We start from the raw sequence: 14770 nt of genomic DNA on the forward strand, positions 1-14770 counted from the left end.
GAGGCTTAACACAGGCACGACAAGACGCTGCTTGTCAGCTTACTCCGTCCTTTATTTTTTTGCAACTTGAATAAGAGCACAAATTTGCAGAGAAAGAAATGCAGCGCGCATTTCCAGGTCTGTGCTCTCGTCGTTTCCGTCCAATGGGAGCAGCGTTTGTCACGCGTGTGGCTTTTGTTTACAAATTATAGTTCACTTTCGCAATGTGCAATGTGAATGCAAAAATAAAGTCTGCCTTTGGTTCGGATCAAACAAGCGGACTCAAGGGCTTTCCTGGTGTGAATACTGGACGTTCCAATGTAGTCATCACATTTGGGTTTCCATTATAAGACTTAAGAAGCAAAAACTCACTTGTCCATCTCTGCTTATTTGGACCTTCTTGTTGTCGTTCAATGGGTTGAGGATATGTTGGGTGCACTGGAAAGGTAAACTTTCCTTGCAGATCCACTCCACACTGAAAACTCCTCCTAATCCCCCGAAACCCCAATCTTGACAACCCGTATGACTGATGGTCGATGACATGCGAGCATATCCCTGGAAAAATTCAAACAATTACAATGCACAAAGTGGTATATGACCACAATCTATATCTATAGCGCACCCTCCAATTGACCACGATTCTGTGTATGTGCAATAAAGTAGATCCACCGTTTTTGATCTTCTTGACCTACGATGTTTGACGTTTATGACACAACCCCCATGTTTTATTTTAGAAATACTTGTTTATACTTGTTTCCTTCGGAAAGACAATACAGACTAGCCCCAACTTTATGCTTATTCTATGTACAAAAAAAAAATCTATTGAAATCTTAAGTACTGTTAGAAACGCATACCATTTTAATGGGATAGAAATGACTTACTAATTGTGTTACACCGACAAATAAAAATATTCACAGCAACGGGCGGACAACTGTGAATGCATAAGATCCGCCGGTGGGATACAGTTATAGAGTAAGACGCATTGTCTAAAACGTCTACAAAACAAAATCCTAGAATAGTTCAGACAAAATAAAAATATTGATTGGATTACGTTATTAGATCGGGATAATTATCACAGTGCATTCAAAGTTAAATATAGTACAATTTTAACAATTTCAACATCCAAAATATATAGAATCTTTAAAAGGATTATTTTACGCTGCAACCTGCAGTCATGACTTTGCGCAGTTGTGTGTGTTGTCTGTGTGTTTAAGCGCAGCTGTGCATATTTCTCTGGCGGAGCAAACTTCAGCGCGATGAGAAGAATGTAAGCCTTTTGCTTGTCTGTCGGCACACGACTAGTTGGGCACATTTTTTGTTTAACTCTTGTCAAAGAACACAGATTTTTCACAACACGCGTACGTGCTTTGCATTGCGTCCTTACGAATTGAACTTCATGCGCAATGTTCTTTTCCGCTTCATTGAAATTTCCCAAGTCAAATCCCACCGATTGGGCTACCAGCAAAAATAGGGTTAATCAGGAACTATCCGCGGATTCGATTCAACCTAAACTGCCCATCCCCCAACGGTGCCGGCATCCACTTCACACGGACACTGTTGACTGTATTTTTCCAGTATTTGAGTCAATACCCATTGGGCCAAATTCCGTCCGGTATTAACTGCTTTTTGGTTGTTGAGAATGTTTTTTTTTTGTTTTTGTATTTTGCTAGGCGGGACGGTGGACGACTGGTTAGCACATCTGGCTCCAGCATCCCGCGACCCTAGTGAGGATAAGCGGTAAAAGAAAATGGATGGATGGATGGATGGATGGATTTTGCTAAAGTGAGCACGGATCAAAAAAGGAGAGAGTTTTGTCTGGAATAGTTTGTTTTTGTCTTTTTTCGTGCTCTGGAGTACAAAAGTCGTATCACACGTTGTTGCATTATTATTATGTTCGACAATTGATTGCCACAAAATCTGAATTTACAGATTCACTTAGAGCCAATTCAACAGGCTGCAAACACAGCACCAATATTGGCATTATCATAGTGACACATCCAGTGGGTATGGAAAGTATTCAGACCCCCTTAAATGTTTCACTCTGTTATATTGCACCCATTTGCTAAATAATTTCAGTTCATTTTTTCCCCTCAATGTACACACGGCAACCCATATTGACAGAAAAAAAATGGAATTGTTGACATTTTTGCAGATTTATTAAAAAAGAAAAACTGAAATATCACACAGCCATAAGTATTCAGACCCTTTGCTCAGTATTTAGTAGAAGCTCCCTTTTGAGCTAATACAGCCATGAATCTTTTTGGGAATGATGCAACAAGTTCTTCACCCCTGGATTTGGGGATCTGCAATTCCTCTTCGCAGATCCTCTCCAGTTCTGTCAGGTTGGATGGTGAACGTTGGTGGACAGCCATTTTCAGGTCTCTCCAGAGATGCTCAATTGGGTTGAAGTCAGGGCTCTGGCTGGGCCATTCAAGAACAGTCACAGAGTTGTTCTGAAGCCACTCCTTCGTTATTTTAGCTGTGTGCTCAGGGTCATTGTCTTGTTGGAAAGTGGACCTTCGGCCCAGTCTGAGGTCCTGAGCACTCTGGAGAAGGTTTTCGTCCCTGGATCTCCATGTACTTTCATCTTTCCTTCGATTGCAACCAGTCGTCCTGTCCCTGCAGCTGAAAAACACCCCCCACAGCATGATGCTGCCACCACCGTGATTCACTGTTGGGACTGTATTGTATTGGACAGGTGTTTCTCCACACACCGCCTAGAATTAAGGCCAAAAAGTTCTCTCTTGGTCTCATCAGACCAGAGAATCTTATTCCTCACCATCTTGGAGTCCTTCAGGTGTTTTTTTTTTTTTTTTTTTTTTTTTTCTTTAGCAAACTCAATGCGGGCTTTCATGTGTCTTGCACTGAGGAGTGGCTTCTGTCGAGCTACTCTGCCATAAAGCCCCGACTGGTGGAGGGCAGCAGTGATGGTTGACTTTCTAGAACTTTCTCCCATCTCCCGACTGCATCTCTCGAGCTCAGCCACAGTGATCTTTGGGTTCTTCTTTACCTCACTCACCAAGGCTCTTCTCCCCCGATTGCTCAGTTTGGCCAGACGGCCAGCTCTACGAAGGGTTCTGGTCATCCCAATTTAAGGATTATGGAGGCCACTGTGCTCTTAGGAACCTTAAATGCAGCAGAAATCTTTTTGTAACCTTGGCCAGATCTGTGCCTTGCCACAATTCTGCCTGTGAGCTCTTCAGGCAGTTCCTTTGACATGCACTGTGAGCTGTAAGGTCTTCTATAGTCAGGTGTGTGGCTGTCCTAATCAAGTCCAATCAGTATTATCAAACACAGCTGGACTCCAATGAAGGTGTAGAACCATCTCAAGGACGATCAGAAGAAATGGACCCGAGTTAAATATGAGTGTCACAGCAAAGGGTCTGAGTACTTATGGTAGTGCGAAATTTCAGTTTTTCTTTTTCAATAAATCTGCAAAAATTTCAGCAATTCAGTTTTTTTTCTGTCAATACGGGTGCTCTGTGTATATTAATGAGGGGGGAAAAATGAACTTAAATGATTTTAGCAAATGGCTGCAATATAACAGAGTGAAACATTTAAGGGGGTCTGAATACTTTCCGTACCCACTGTATGATGATTGTTCTACAAACATTTAATGTTGATCATTTTGAACTCATTATGGAACATTCACCTATTTGGGTTGACATGAAGCGATATAGACTAAATTGTGCACATTTGTCATTAGGTCAACATGGTATGATATAGTGGCTTTCCACACGCGGTATACAAATTACAAGACTTGTAGACTATAGGTTGAAAAAGGAACACAGGGGGCTTACTAAAATTCTTAGCTGAGACTGGCATACTGTCAGCAAAGATACATTTTAACTGCCGTCTGAAAAAAGATTCGAAATTTCAAACACCCCAACCTTCAGACGAAAAACCTAATGATGATACACGTTATGTTTGGGCATGATAAATTATCGCAGGTCCTGGATGAGTACTTATGCTTAACTGACCTGTCATTGGCATCCCTTGGACAAAAAATGCTGAGGCAGACTTTATCCAACAGAAGAAAATCTTTAGATTTCCTTCAATCGTTATTTACATGGTCTCGTGTTGACACAGACACAGGCTTTCAGGGGAAAGGAAAAGCTTTAATTCCACCCAAATTTTTGTAACGTGTCGAGAGCAGGGGTGTCAAACTCATTTTGGTCAGGGGCCACATCGTAGCTTAGGACTTCCCTTGGCGGGCCACTATGACTCCGAACCCATCCAAATGAAACATTACCTCATAGACTGTAATTACATATAGTATACACAACACATTGATGAATAACCAGTTTTGAAATCAGGACCCTATAAAAACATGTTTTCCAACTATTACATTTTCTTTTCAAAGGGGGATTAGTCACCAAAAAAATGCTTGCAAATATAATATATCATTGGTATCACACCAGAATAACAATTGGCAATTTTGATTTGCTTTCGCGGGGCACATAAAATGGGATGACCAGTTTGCCACCTGTGGTCTAGAGCATTTTTTTATGTACAGTATTTACATTTAGTAATGTTTTGATCATCAGTCCCATTGCCAATGATAATATACAAATAATTATGTTAGTATAAAGTTGATTATGGATACTGGGTTGGACCATATTGACGCTATACCGATAATGTATATAATGAAGTAACGATCAATGCGCTTACAAAATACTGTCGATATATGGTAGACATGTTAAAGTAAGAATTGAAGCGGTGGTAGCACAATTGACCGAAATACAATTTGGTCAAATTGACAGATTACAATTTGACCTCAGACCACATGCTAGCTACCACCCGCAAATAAATACTGGCGAGTCAAGTATATATGAGGATGTGTGTGCCCCCTATCCCTTTTTGAGATTGTTTTTGCGGGCACGCCATTGGACCGGATACATTCGGGTCTACCAAAGTCAGATCTGCCGACGGGCATCCAAATCGTTCAGGTATTGCACATTATCGACTCATCGATTTAAGGAAACAAGTCCAATCAGCACTCCCGAGGCCGGCCGACGGACCCCCGCACGTCATCAAACCCGGCGACTTCATGCCGATTAAGAACGTCCGGCGGAAAATGTTAAATTAACTTTGGTTTTTGATCACTTAGTGTTTAGCAATATTTAGTTTGATTACTTAGTGTTAACTTTTAGGTAGTTGGGATGTAATAACGTTGAGTCATTTTCCTTTTTTTATGTGATTAAAAGTAGATTGTGCGATATAATCAAAAGGGGGGAGCTGATTTGGAAAATGTATGTTTCATATATACCAAATATTACTTCTATTAGTCTATACAACATTCAAATGCTTTATTGCTCCATGTTGTGACGACTAGCTGTTTTCCGATAAAGATGAGTGCAGCCGGACAAAGATAATCGTTTTGCTTTCCTTTTCTTCTCCGTCTCTCTCACTTCTGTAATAACGGAGGTGATTGTTTGCTTGGCCTTCAGTAAGGGGTGACAACTCGTAAGACTTGAACCTTTTCCTCTCTTTTGCAAAGACTTCTTTTTCCCTTGTAATAAAAACCTACAAAGACAAGATTGCGTCCTGACTTCTTCTTTCAGAAAGAGATTTGCCAAAACACCAGTCATTGTTTTGTACGGCCTACAACTCTCTTCTTCCATGCATGACGGTGTGTGTGGGGTGTGCGACAAAACAGTACAGTATACATCAGTGTAAATTGAATTTCCTCTTCAGAGATTATAATAAGTATAATTACTTTAAAAGCTGAAATAAAATGTACCTGGAAGTGTCCCGAACCTTGAATAGAAAAGATGAGGATGATTTCATTCTCCTGGAGGGCCTTGGTGAGTTTGGGCTCATTGCTTGGAATGGTGGACCAGATGCCTTTCTGCTGAGAAATGTCTATGTTCCTCAGGTTGCTGCTTTTCATGACGAAGTAACGGATTGAGGGAGAGGCCAGCTGGGGTAACAATTGTTTCGTGCAATGCTGGGAAAATATACATCAATTCAGTAAATGTTCATTACATTTCACTATGGTCATACAAGTTGCATCTAAACACAAAAAAAAAAAAAAAAAAAAAAAACTACAACAATGTCCTTTGGACAGATCAAAGGTGGTTGTTTGCCCAAATCATCAGCCGCAGAACACCTTAGCACCTTACAGTTATCGGGTGAACCATTAACTCCTGTCTGCACAGTTAGCCAATGTGGCGCCCCAGGCGAGTTTTCAAATGGCACCCCTCTCCATCAACGATTTTACATGCGCTCACAAAAAAATTCTAATAGTCTAATAGTTTTTAACATTGCCTTTAATTTATTAATTTATTTAATTTGGTTGTTCTGATGTTTCCAGAGTTCTGTGCTGCCAATGGTATTATTTCTAATAAAATCTGGGCAGTTCTTTAAATATGAATCTGTTTTCCATGTTAAAATTTTGTCGTCAAGTTATTGCAAATATGTGCGATATTTACGGTACTGCGTCAGAGGGCAGGCGACAACGCTGGAAATAAACTAGCTTTTGGATTCAAACATACTGCGCACAATGGTGACGCGGAGTAAATGTCTCTTGCGGAGCTGTCCCAAATCGCAGACATTTTTTTTTTGTTTGTTTTAAATAACTTTATTGGCGGTCAGATATTTACACTACTACGTCAAAACACATGCGACAAGGCTAAAAATTAACTAGCTTTTGGATTCAAATATAATGTACACGATAGCGAGGCGGAGTAAATGTCTTTTGCGGATCGGATCGGCGAATTACGAGATTGAAGCCGATCGGCATAAAACGCTAATTATCGGCCAATACCGACATCTCAATAAATCGGAATATGGTAGAAAAGTTCATTTATTTCAGTACTCATACATTATATAGCTTTATTAAACATGGCAAAAATATTTTGAGAGGGCAAATTCCTGCCTATTTTCTACATTAAAAATAATTTCCATTGTTTTAGAAATGTTTTGTTTCGTAATATTCTCTAGTTTCGAGAGAGGGTGAATTTGGGGTTTTCGTTTGCTGCAAGCGAGAATCAATCCAAATTATACAATTCATTGAAATGTACCTGTATATTACTTTGGCAAACAATTTTAAGCCAGAGTCTTAGGCAATGGATGGACAGATCAGATTTCTGTTAATTTGGGAATACCTGTCCTGAGGAAGAAGCGAATGGGCTGCTCGACTGATTGTCCAAGCTCACAGAAGAGGTGGAATTGCTTGTGGAGACTTGTTGCTCCATGAGATGTTTTTTGCTCAGCGAAGACTTATCACTGCAATGTGGTTTCTTCCGATACAGGCCTGAAACTCCATGTGTCCTGGAGCATCTGAGAGAATGTGAGTGTGGAGGGGAATGGTACAGTGAAGAAAATGATCTTACTCAACGAATGCCTGCTTGAATATGTATATGGGTCATTCCACGGATGTGGTGAAATGTTACGAGGAATTATTAGCGGCAAAATACATTAAAAGGCATCAAATATTAACACACAACAGTATCTATCGTCAGTAATCAGGTGTCAACATGTAGATAGAAAATAATATTGTATAAAGAATTTTCCAACTCCAATTATTTTGCAAAAACATTTTTGACCAACGCCGAAGTGTGACATTTTAGCAGTCATCAACGGAAATAGGCACAGTGTGAAAAATATCGGCAAAAATCATGCAACCACTTCGCTAATATCTGCTAAAAGGAGAAGTTAAAGGTAATGACATTCCTCGGCGAGATTTCTTAGAGGCACTTATTAGAAATGGGCATCGTGCTCGTAACTTTGTCGGTCAAACCGCGTTACGAGCAAGCGGCCACTCAATTTCGTAACTAAACAAACGACGACCATTTTACGACGGCTATTTGGAATTGATGCGATAATCTCCAAAAAGATAGAAGGATCAATCAATTGCTTCAGAAGGAGTAGGAGACAATATTGACTTCCATTCTTACGTGGCGGTCATATTTTCGTTCGAGCGACTTGGACAAAAATAACAAAAAACGGCCGACTATTTTGCGACATCGGTCACCCAGAACCATTTTCGGCTTACATACGACCGGCATACGGCGGCGGCATTTGAGCTTGATGGGAACATGGTTAGTGTTTTCCAGAAAATGTCAAAATGTTACAAGCTTCGATGTGGAGGATGTGGTCACGATTACGCGCATACTTTAGTCCTCATTACTAAATTTGGGATTTGGTTCAGATTCTAAAAGCCTCCTGTCAAACGTTTTTAACTATCTTTGATCAAAACATCCGATTTACTTTGTTGATGAAAATGTCGATGTGTGCTTGTAACATGACACGGGCACCGCTGGTGTCAAAATGGCTGTATTATCGTTTACTAACACTGACTTGTGGAGAGACATTGCGTTCAGAACTATGTGTTAACGTTTTGAAATCCCGTCGTTCAGTCAAGGATTGGTATTTGGAATACATGTTGAAACTCTGGAATGCCGTGGTGTGTGTAACTGGAGATGTGTTCGACTGGCAGAAGGCCCAGTCAAAGTGAGGCACAATTCATAAACAATTGTGTGTGTGCACTTCCAACTGACAAAGCCACATGGCTCTGAAGTTAAAAATGGCAACGTTCAAGCTTCAAGTTGATGGTCTTCACTGTGAACGGTATCATACCAAGTAAGGAAACTGATATTGAAAAATTCACCAGTCCCATTAACTTCCAAATTAATTAAATCTACTGAAATGCAAATGTTTTTGGATTACCTGTCATCGGTGGGGCTGCAGGAAAGCTTTTGGCTGCCTTTTGAGTTCTGGTAGAACCTCTCTGACATCAAAGTCCAGGGACGCTGGCCTATCCCTGAGGGCTGCTTCAAGCCTGCTCCATGCTCCTCTGTGCTAAGCACCTAAAGGATGTAATTTTAATGAGTTTTTAAAGTTGATCCTTTTGTCGATTTTGTTATGAATTAAAGGATACACACTGTGTCATTTTTCACAAACCGAAAACAGCTCTCAGTTGTCTTCAAATGTGACATGTTTTACAAATTAAATATCACAAGGATCCACTTGTTTTGTCCTGCAAATGATTCACTACTCACACCCCACCTTCCTCCACTGCTGTCGTTTGCCAACACAAGAATGTCATTCGCTACCATGACAACGATGGGCTTATTTGAACCCAGAGTCAAAAAAAAGCAAGTGAAAACGGTGTAGTGCGGGAGTGGCCACACTTTTTTGCCTTGAGCGCTACTTTGAAATGAGCAACTCAAAATGATCTACCTACACGAAAAATGCTTATATATACACACACACATACAGCACCGCAATGCAAAAATACAAAAAAAAAAAAAAAAAACAGGGGCCTCATGGACAAATGGTGCGTACGCACAAAAACGTGGCGATCACTTATGCCGCCTATTGGCCTCACAATCGCTTCGTGACTCCAGCACATCCACTGAAAAAAAGTCCTTTGAATTTACTTCATTTGAACCTGTACATCGGTTGCACATGATTCAAATGTGTTTAAATTGACATCATTTACCCCTCTTCTCCTAAAAAAGAAAACATGATTTTTTTTTTTTTTTTTTTGTCAGTGTGCGTGTCCTCTCCCCTGTATTAAAACAATAAATTGAGGAATCAAAAAGGAGTCAAAGTTTTTGATATCTTCAACATGTGCGCTCATTTCCACGTTGATTGGAATGTATGAAGGAAATGTGCTTGGATTCATGAGTACACAGAGTTTCATACATCTGAATATTTTTGTGCGTACGCCACGTTTTAGGAGGAAATCCACGCAAGTCTTTGTACATGATGCCCCAGTGCAACAAATACGACACGGGCTTATTTGATGAGCAAAAATGTTGCTTAAACCTAAGAGTAACAATAGAGGATGTCTGCTCCAGAGGTGGGTAGAGTAGCCAAATATTGTACTCAAGTAAGAGTACTGTTACTTGACAGTAATGTGACTCAAGTAAAAGTAATCCTCCAAATTACTTAAGAGTCAAAAGTACACAGTAAATAGTAACTTCTATTTGCAAGTCTGATGTCAATGTTTTCCATTGACTTGCGTCCTCTTTTCTTGCCTCAGCCGCTCTCTCGGGTTTGAAGAAGCACGCAACGCTGGCCAGCCGGATTCCTCGATAATCTTCTGCCCACCATTTTGAGACATCGATAGAGTGGTTTCATTCCCAGACTGTCCATTTACATCCACATCCACTTCAAGACGGTGGATGTTCGTTCCCAGGACCGCCATATTCTGTAGCAGTTTGTGATAGTCTTCAGTGGAAAAAGGAGGAATCTTGTTGCTGTTCTCATTGCTAATAGCAGGGTTGTGCTAATTAGCAGGCTGACGTAATGGTAAGGGGTATCAAAAAATATTGGAATACGGCAACAACTGACTGCTCTAAAAAGTACTGTCACACAGGTTTAAAAATATCAAGGAGGCACTGACAATTTCTTTGGAAGAAGAAAAACAAGCTGATTAGCAAGAAAAATGCAAACAGGCGAAGCAAGCAGAGAGAGCAGAAGAGTGTCTGCACTGTACGAGAGCATCTGCAAAAGGGTTACAAAAGCCAATTCTAAAGCTTCAGAATTCCAGACAACCAGAGGGAGAGCCATGATCCTCAGATGGAGAAAACATGGAATAATGGTGAACCTTCCCGGGAGTGGCCGATCTACAATGATGACCCCCAAGAGAACAGCAATGACTCTTCCAGGAGGCCACAAAGGAACTTTAGGACAACTTCTAAAGAACTGCAGGCCTCCTTTGCCTCAGTTAACGTCAGCGTTCATGACACGACAATACGGAAGAGACTGGCCAAAAATGGGATCCATGGCGAAAAACACTGCTGACCAATTCCTTTTGCAAAAAAAAACCCAAAAACAAACAAACAAAAAAAGACATCTGAATGATTTCCAAGAATTTTGAGAGAATACTACATGGAGTGACAAGATGAAAGTTGAGCTTTTTGGAAGATGTGTGTCTTGATGGTGCCTAACCGTGTGGTCGCCTCGGTTACATGCACTCGACTACTATGTTTTTGTGTTTTTCGTTCGTCTTTGGAGACATCACGTGACTCACAATAGGTAGTCTAGCCCGGACTTACTTTCACCAACGTTCACAAACCCGCTCAGTTTTTTTCTCCGAGTTACGTACTGCAGCGTGGGCCGCGGTGTACGGAACATGGATGCAAAAGCGACATAGAAGGAAACGACCGCAAATGCAGGTCAAGCTCCGTAAGAGATGATTCCGCATGCCGTTCCCGTCGATTCACCTCGCGAATCTACACTCCTTACCCAAATAAAATGGACGAGCTTCTTCATCTCACAAAGACAAGTAAGGGTTAGGACGCCGCCCTGTGCTTCACGGAGACGTGGCTTTGTGAACGCGTCCCCGATGGCGCTGCAATGCTTCCGGGCTTCTAACTACACTGGGCAGACCGCATCACGGAGTTATTGGGGAAAGCAAAAGGCGGCGGGATATGCTTCTATATCAACGAAAAATGGTGTATCAACGTCAGCACACACTGCAGCCCGGACTTGGGAGTCGCTGTTTTTGAACTGTAAGTCATTCTATTCGCCATGACATGGAGTGTCTTTGAAACTTCAACTGGGAGCCTGGATGAACATACGCTGTGACATCCTTTATCAGTTTCTGTGAACAGGGGTGTGTACCAACCAAGTAATTTCGCACATCTCTCACATTTCTAACTGCCAAACCTAAGCAACTTCGCCAGGCGAAAGAGGACGGCAATTGAAGTGGGGATTGAGCCCTGTATAATCTCGCTAAAAACCAACAACTGAAGGAAATTAACACCGCAGAGAGAAATTATGCAGTAAAGCTAAAAAACTGTTTACCGCTAACGACTGTAAATCAGTCTAGCGTGGATTACAATCGATAACCAATTACAAGCGACCGTCTCCCCAAGCAGAGAACAATAAAGGGCTAGCTGACGACTGGAACACCTTCGACTGCAGATTCGAAAAGGACACTTTCACAACCCACACCCACCCAGCCGCACCACCGACAAACATCACACACCTGACTTCCCCTCCTGCGTTGACCATCCATGAACAGGATGTGAGACGTATCTTCAAACAATAAAAGATCAATAAAGCAGCAGGCCCAGACCCGCCTCCAAGTCTGCGCGGACCAGCTCGCTCCAGTCTTCACACAGATCTTCAATAGATCTCTGGAACTGTGCGAGGTACCATCCTGTTTCAAATGCTCCACCATCATCTCAGTCCCCAAGAAACCTGCAATCTCGGGTCTGAATGACTACGGGCCTGTCGCCCTGACATCTGTGGTCATTAAGTCCTTTGAACGCCTCATGCTGGACCATCTCAAGATCGTCACAGGTCCCCTGCTGCAACCCCTGCAGTTTGCCTACTGAGCAAACAGCTCTTGGATGAAGCAGTAAAAATGGGACTGCACTTCATCCTAGAACACCTAGACAGCACGGAGACCTACGCGAAGATCTTGTAAAAGTAGGGCTGTGAATTCCAAAATAAGAGCAAGTAAACTAAAAGAAAGTATTGTGTGTTCAAATAAAGTGCTTAACTTCAAAATAATTCTTTGAAAAAAATAACAAAATACAGATAATACTCCATGTTTTGATCATGTGGGTAGAAGCAAAATCATGCATTGTAAAAATGCATTATACATACGTTGAAGGATTTTCCAGTTTTGAGGCCAACTTTGGGGGTGCGCATTATACATGGCTGTGCATTAAACACGAGAAATTACGTTACGTACAGTGGGTACGGAAAGTATTACATTTTTCACTCTGCTATATTGCAGCCATTTGCTAAAATCATTTAAGTTCATTTTCCCCCTTATTAACGTACACACAGCACCCCATATTGACAGAAAAAAAAAAAAAAATTGTTGACATTTTTGCAGATTAAAAAAAAAAAAAAAACTGAAATATCACACAGCCTTAAGTATTCAGACCCTTTGCTCAGCATTTAGTAGAAGCACCCTTTTGAGCTAATAAAGCCCTGAGTGTTTTGGGACTGCCATTCCTCCTTGCAGATCCTCTCCAGTTCTGTCAGGTTGGATGGTGAACGTTGGGGGACAGCCATTTTCAGGTCTCTCCAGAGATGCTCAATTGGGTTTAAGTAAGGGCTCTGACTGGGCCACTCAAGAACAGTCACTGAGTTGTTCTGAAGTCTCTCCTTCGTTATTTTAGATGTGTGCTTAGGGTCATTGTCCTATTGGACGGTGAACATTCGGCCCAGTCTGAGGTCCTGAGCACTCTGGAGAAGGTTTTCTTTCACGATATCCCTGTACTTGGCCGCATTCATCTTTCCTACGATTGCAACCAGTCATCCTGTCACTGCAGCTGAAAAACACCCCCACAGCATGATGCTGCCACCACCATGCTTCACTGTTGGGACTGTATTGGACAGGAGATGAGCAGTGCCTGGTTTTCGCCACACATACCGCTTAGAATTAAGGCCAAAAGCTATCTTGGTCTCGTCAGACCAGAGAATCTTATTTCTCACCATCTTGGACTCCTTCAGGTGTTTTTTTTCCAGCAAACTCCATGCAGACTTTCATGTGTCTTGCACTGAGGAGAGGCTTTCCGTCGGGCCACTCTGCCATAAAGCCCTGACTGGTGGAGGGCTGAAGTGATGGTTGACTTTGTAGAACTTTCTCCCATCTCCCGACTGCATCTCTGGAGCTCAGCCATAGTGATCTTTGGGTTCTTCTTTACCTCTCTCACCAAGGCTCTTCTCCCCTGATTGCTCCGTTTGGCCAGCTCTAGGAAGGGGTCTGGTAGTCCCAAACGTCTGCCATTTCAGAATTATGGATGGCACTGTGCTCTTAGGAACCGTGAGTGTAGCAGATTTCAAGGTTACAAAAACCTTGGCCAGATCTGTGCCTTGCCACAATTCTGTCTCTGAGTTCTTCAGGCAGTTCCTTTGACCTCATGATTCTCATTTGCGCTGACATGCACTGTGAGCTGTTAAGGTCTTCTATAGACAGGTGTGTGGCTTTCCTAATCAAGTCCAATCAGTATAACCGAACACAGCTGGACTCCAATGAAGGTGTAGAACCATCTCAAGGATGATCAGAAATTGACAGCACCCAAGTTAAATATATATGTGTCACAGCAAAGCGTCTGAATACTTACGGCTGTGTGATATTTCAGTTTTTCTTTTTTTAATAAATCTGCAAAAAATTCAACAATTAATTTTTTTTCTGTCAATATGGGGTGCAGTGTGTACATTAATGATAACGGAGTTTAGCAAATGGCTGCAATATAACAAAGAGTGAAAAATTCAAGGGGGTCCGAATACTTTCCGTACCCACTGTACGTGACGCGTATACACTGAAATGTGGGTAGCTGCTCGGGTTGAGGTTGTAGACCAGCAGATCCGTAATTCTGCCCAATAGCCTAGTAGTGTTGCAAGGGTACAAAGGTTGTGCTAATTTTCATATTGTTAGAAAGCATTAACAAATTGAGTTTGTTGGGGGAACAAAAATGACTTACGGAAATGAAGGTTTGAATGGTCATCTCATCTTCTTGAGACCAGGTATTGGACAGACAGATTCTCTTGTTGAACAGATTATGCCACTTGTTCCTCAGGTCAAACACCAATTCTGCTGACTGACAGCATATTCCAAAATCATAATATAGCCTGAAAGTACTGATGAAAAATTAAGCATTTAGAATTGAAACAAGCACCAAAAATTATCCATTCACAAAAAAATAAAATAAATATTAATAATAATAATTGTTAAGTGTAAATTGGATAGATTAAGTGTTCCCAGGTAAAAAAACATTTATTATTATTATTATTTATTCATTTTTTATTTAACTATTCATGTTAGAGAGTTTGAATTCATCAAAGTCTCAAACAACCTTTTAATGTAATT

The 14770-nt window shown here is 41.3% G+C and overlaps 1 protein-coding gene across 2 annotated transcripts in view; it reads right to left on the reverse strand.

Moving 5' to 3' along the window:
* ythdc2 (YTH domain containing 2) overlaps nt 1–14770 on the reverse strand; it is a 47485-nt gene that overhangs the window by 1209 nt on the left and 31506 nt on the right. Inside the window, exons 26-30 of one of the 2 annotated variants that reach the window (XM_061799834.1) lie at nt 14385–14501; nt 8653–8792; nt 7089–7263; nt 5723–5929; nt 352–534 (exon numbers count right to left, since the gene is read on the reverse strand). In XM_061799834.1, the coding sequence (XP_061655818.1) occupies nt 352–534; nt 5723–5929; nt 7089–7263; nt 8653–8792; nt 14385–14501 (822 nt within the window). The remainder of the gene's footprint in view (nt 1–351; nt 535–5722; nt 5930–7088; nt 7264–8652; nt 8793–14384; nt 14502–14770) is intronic. The other variant, XM_061799835.1, reaches the window with a different exon arrangement.

The sequence above is a fragment of the Phyllopteryx taeniolatus genome, chromosome 15 (genome assembly GCF_024500385.1).
Source record: "Phyllopteryx taeniolatus isolate TA_2022b chromosome 15, UOR_Ptae_1.2, whole genome shotgun sequence".
Classification (NCBI taxonomy): domain Eukaryota; kingdom Metazoa; phylum Chordata; class Actinopteri; order Syngnathiformes; family Syngnathidae; genus Phyllopteryx; species Phyllopteryx taeniolatus.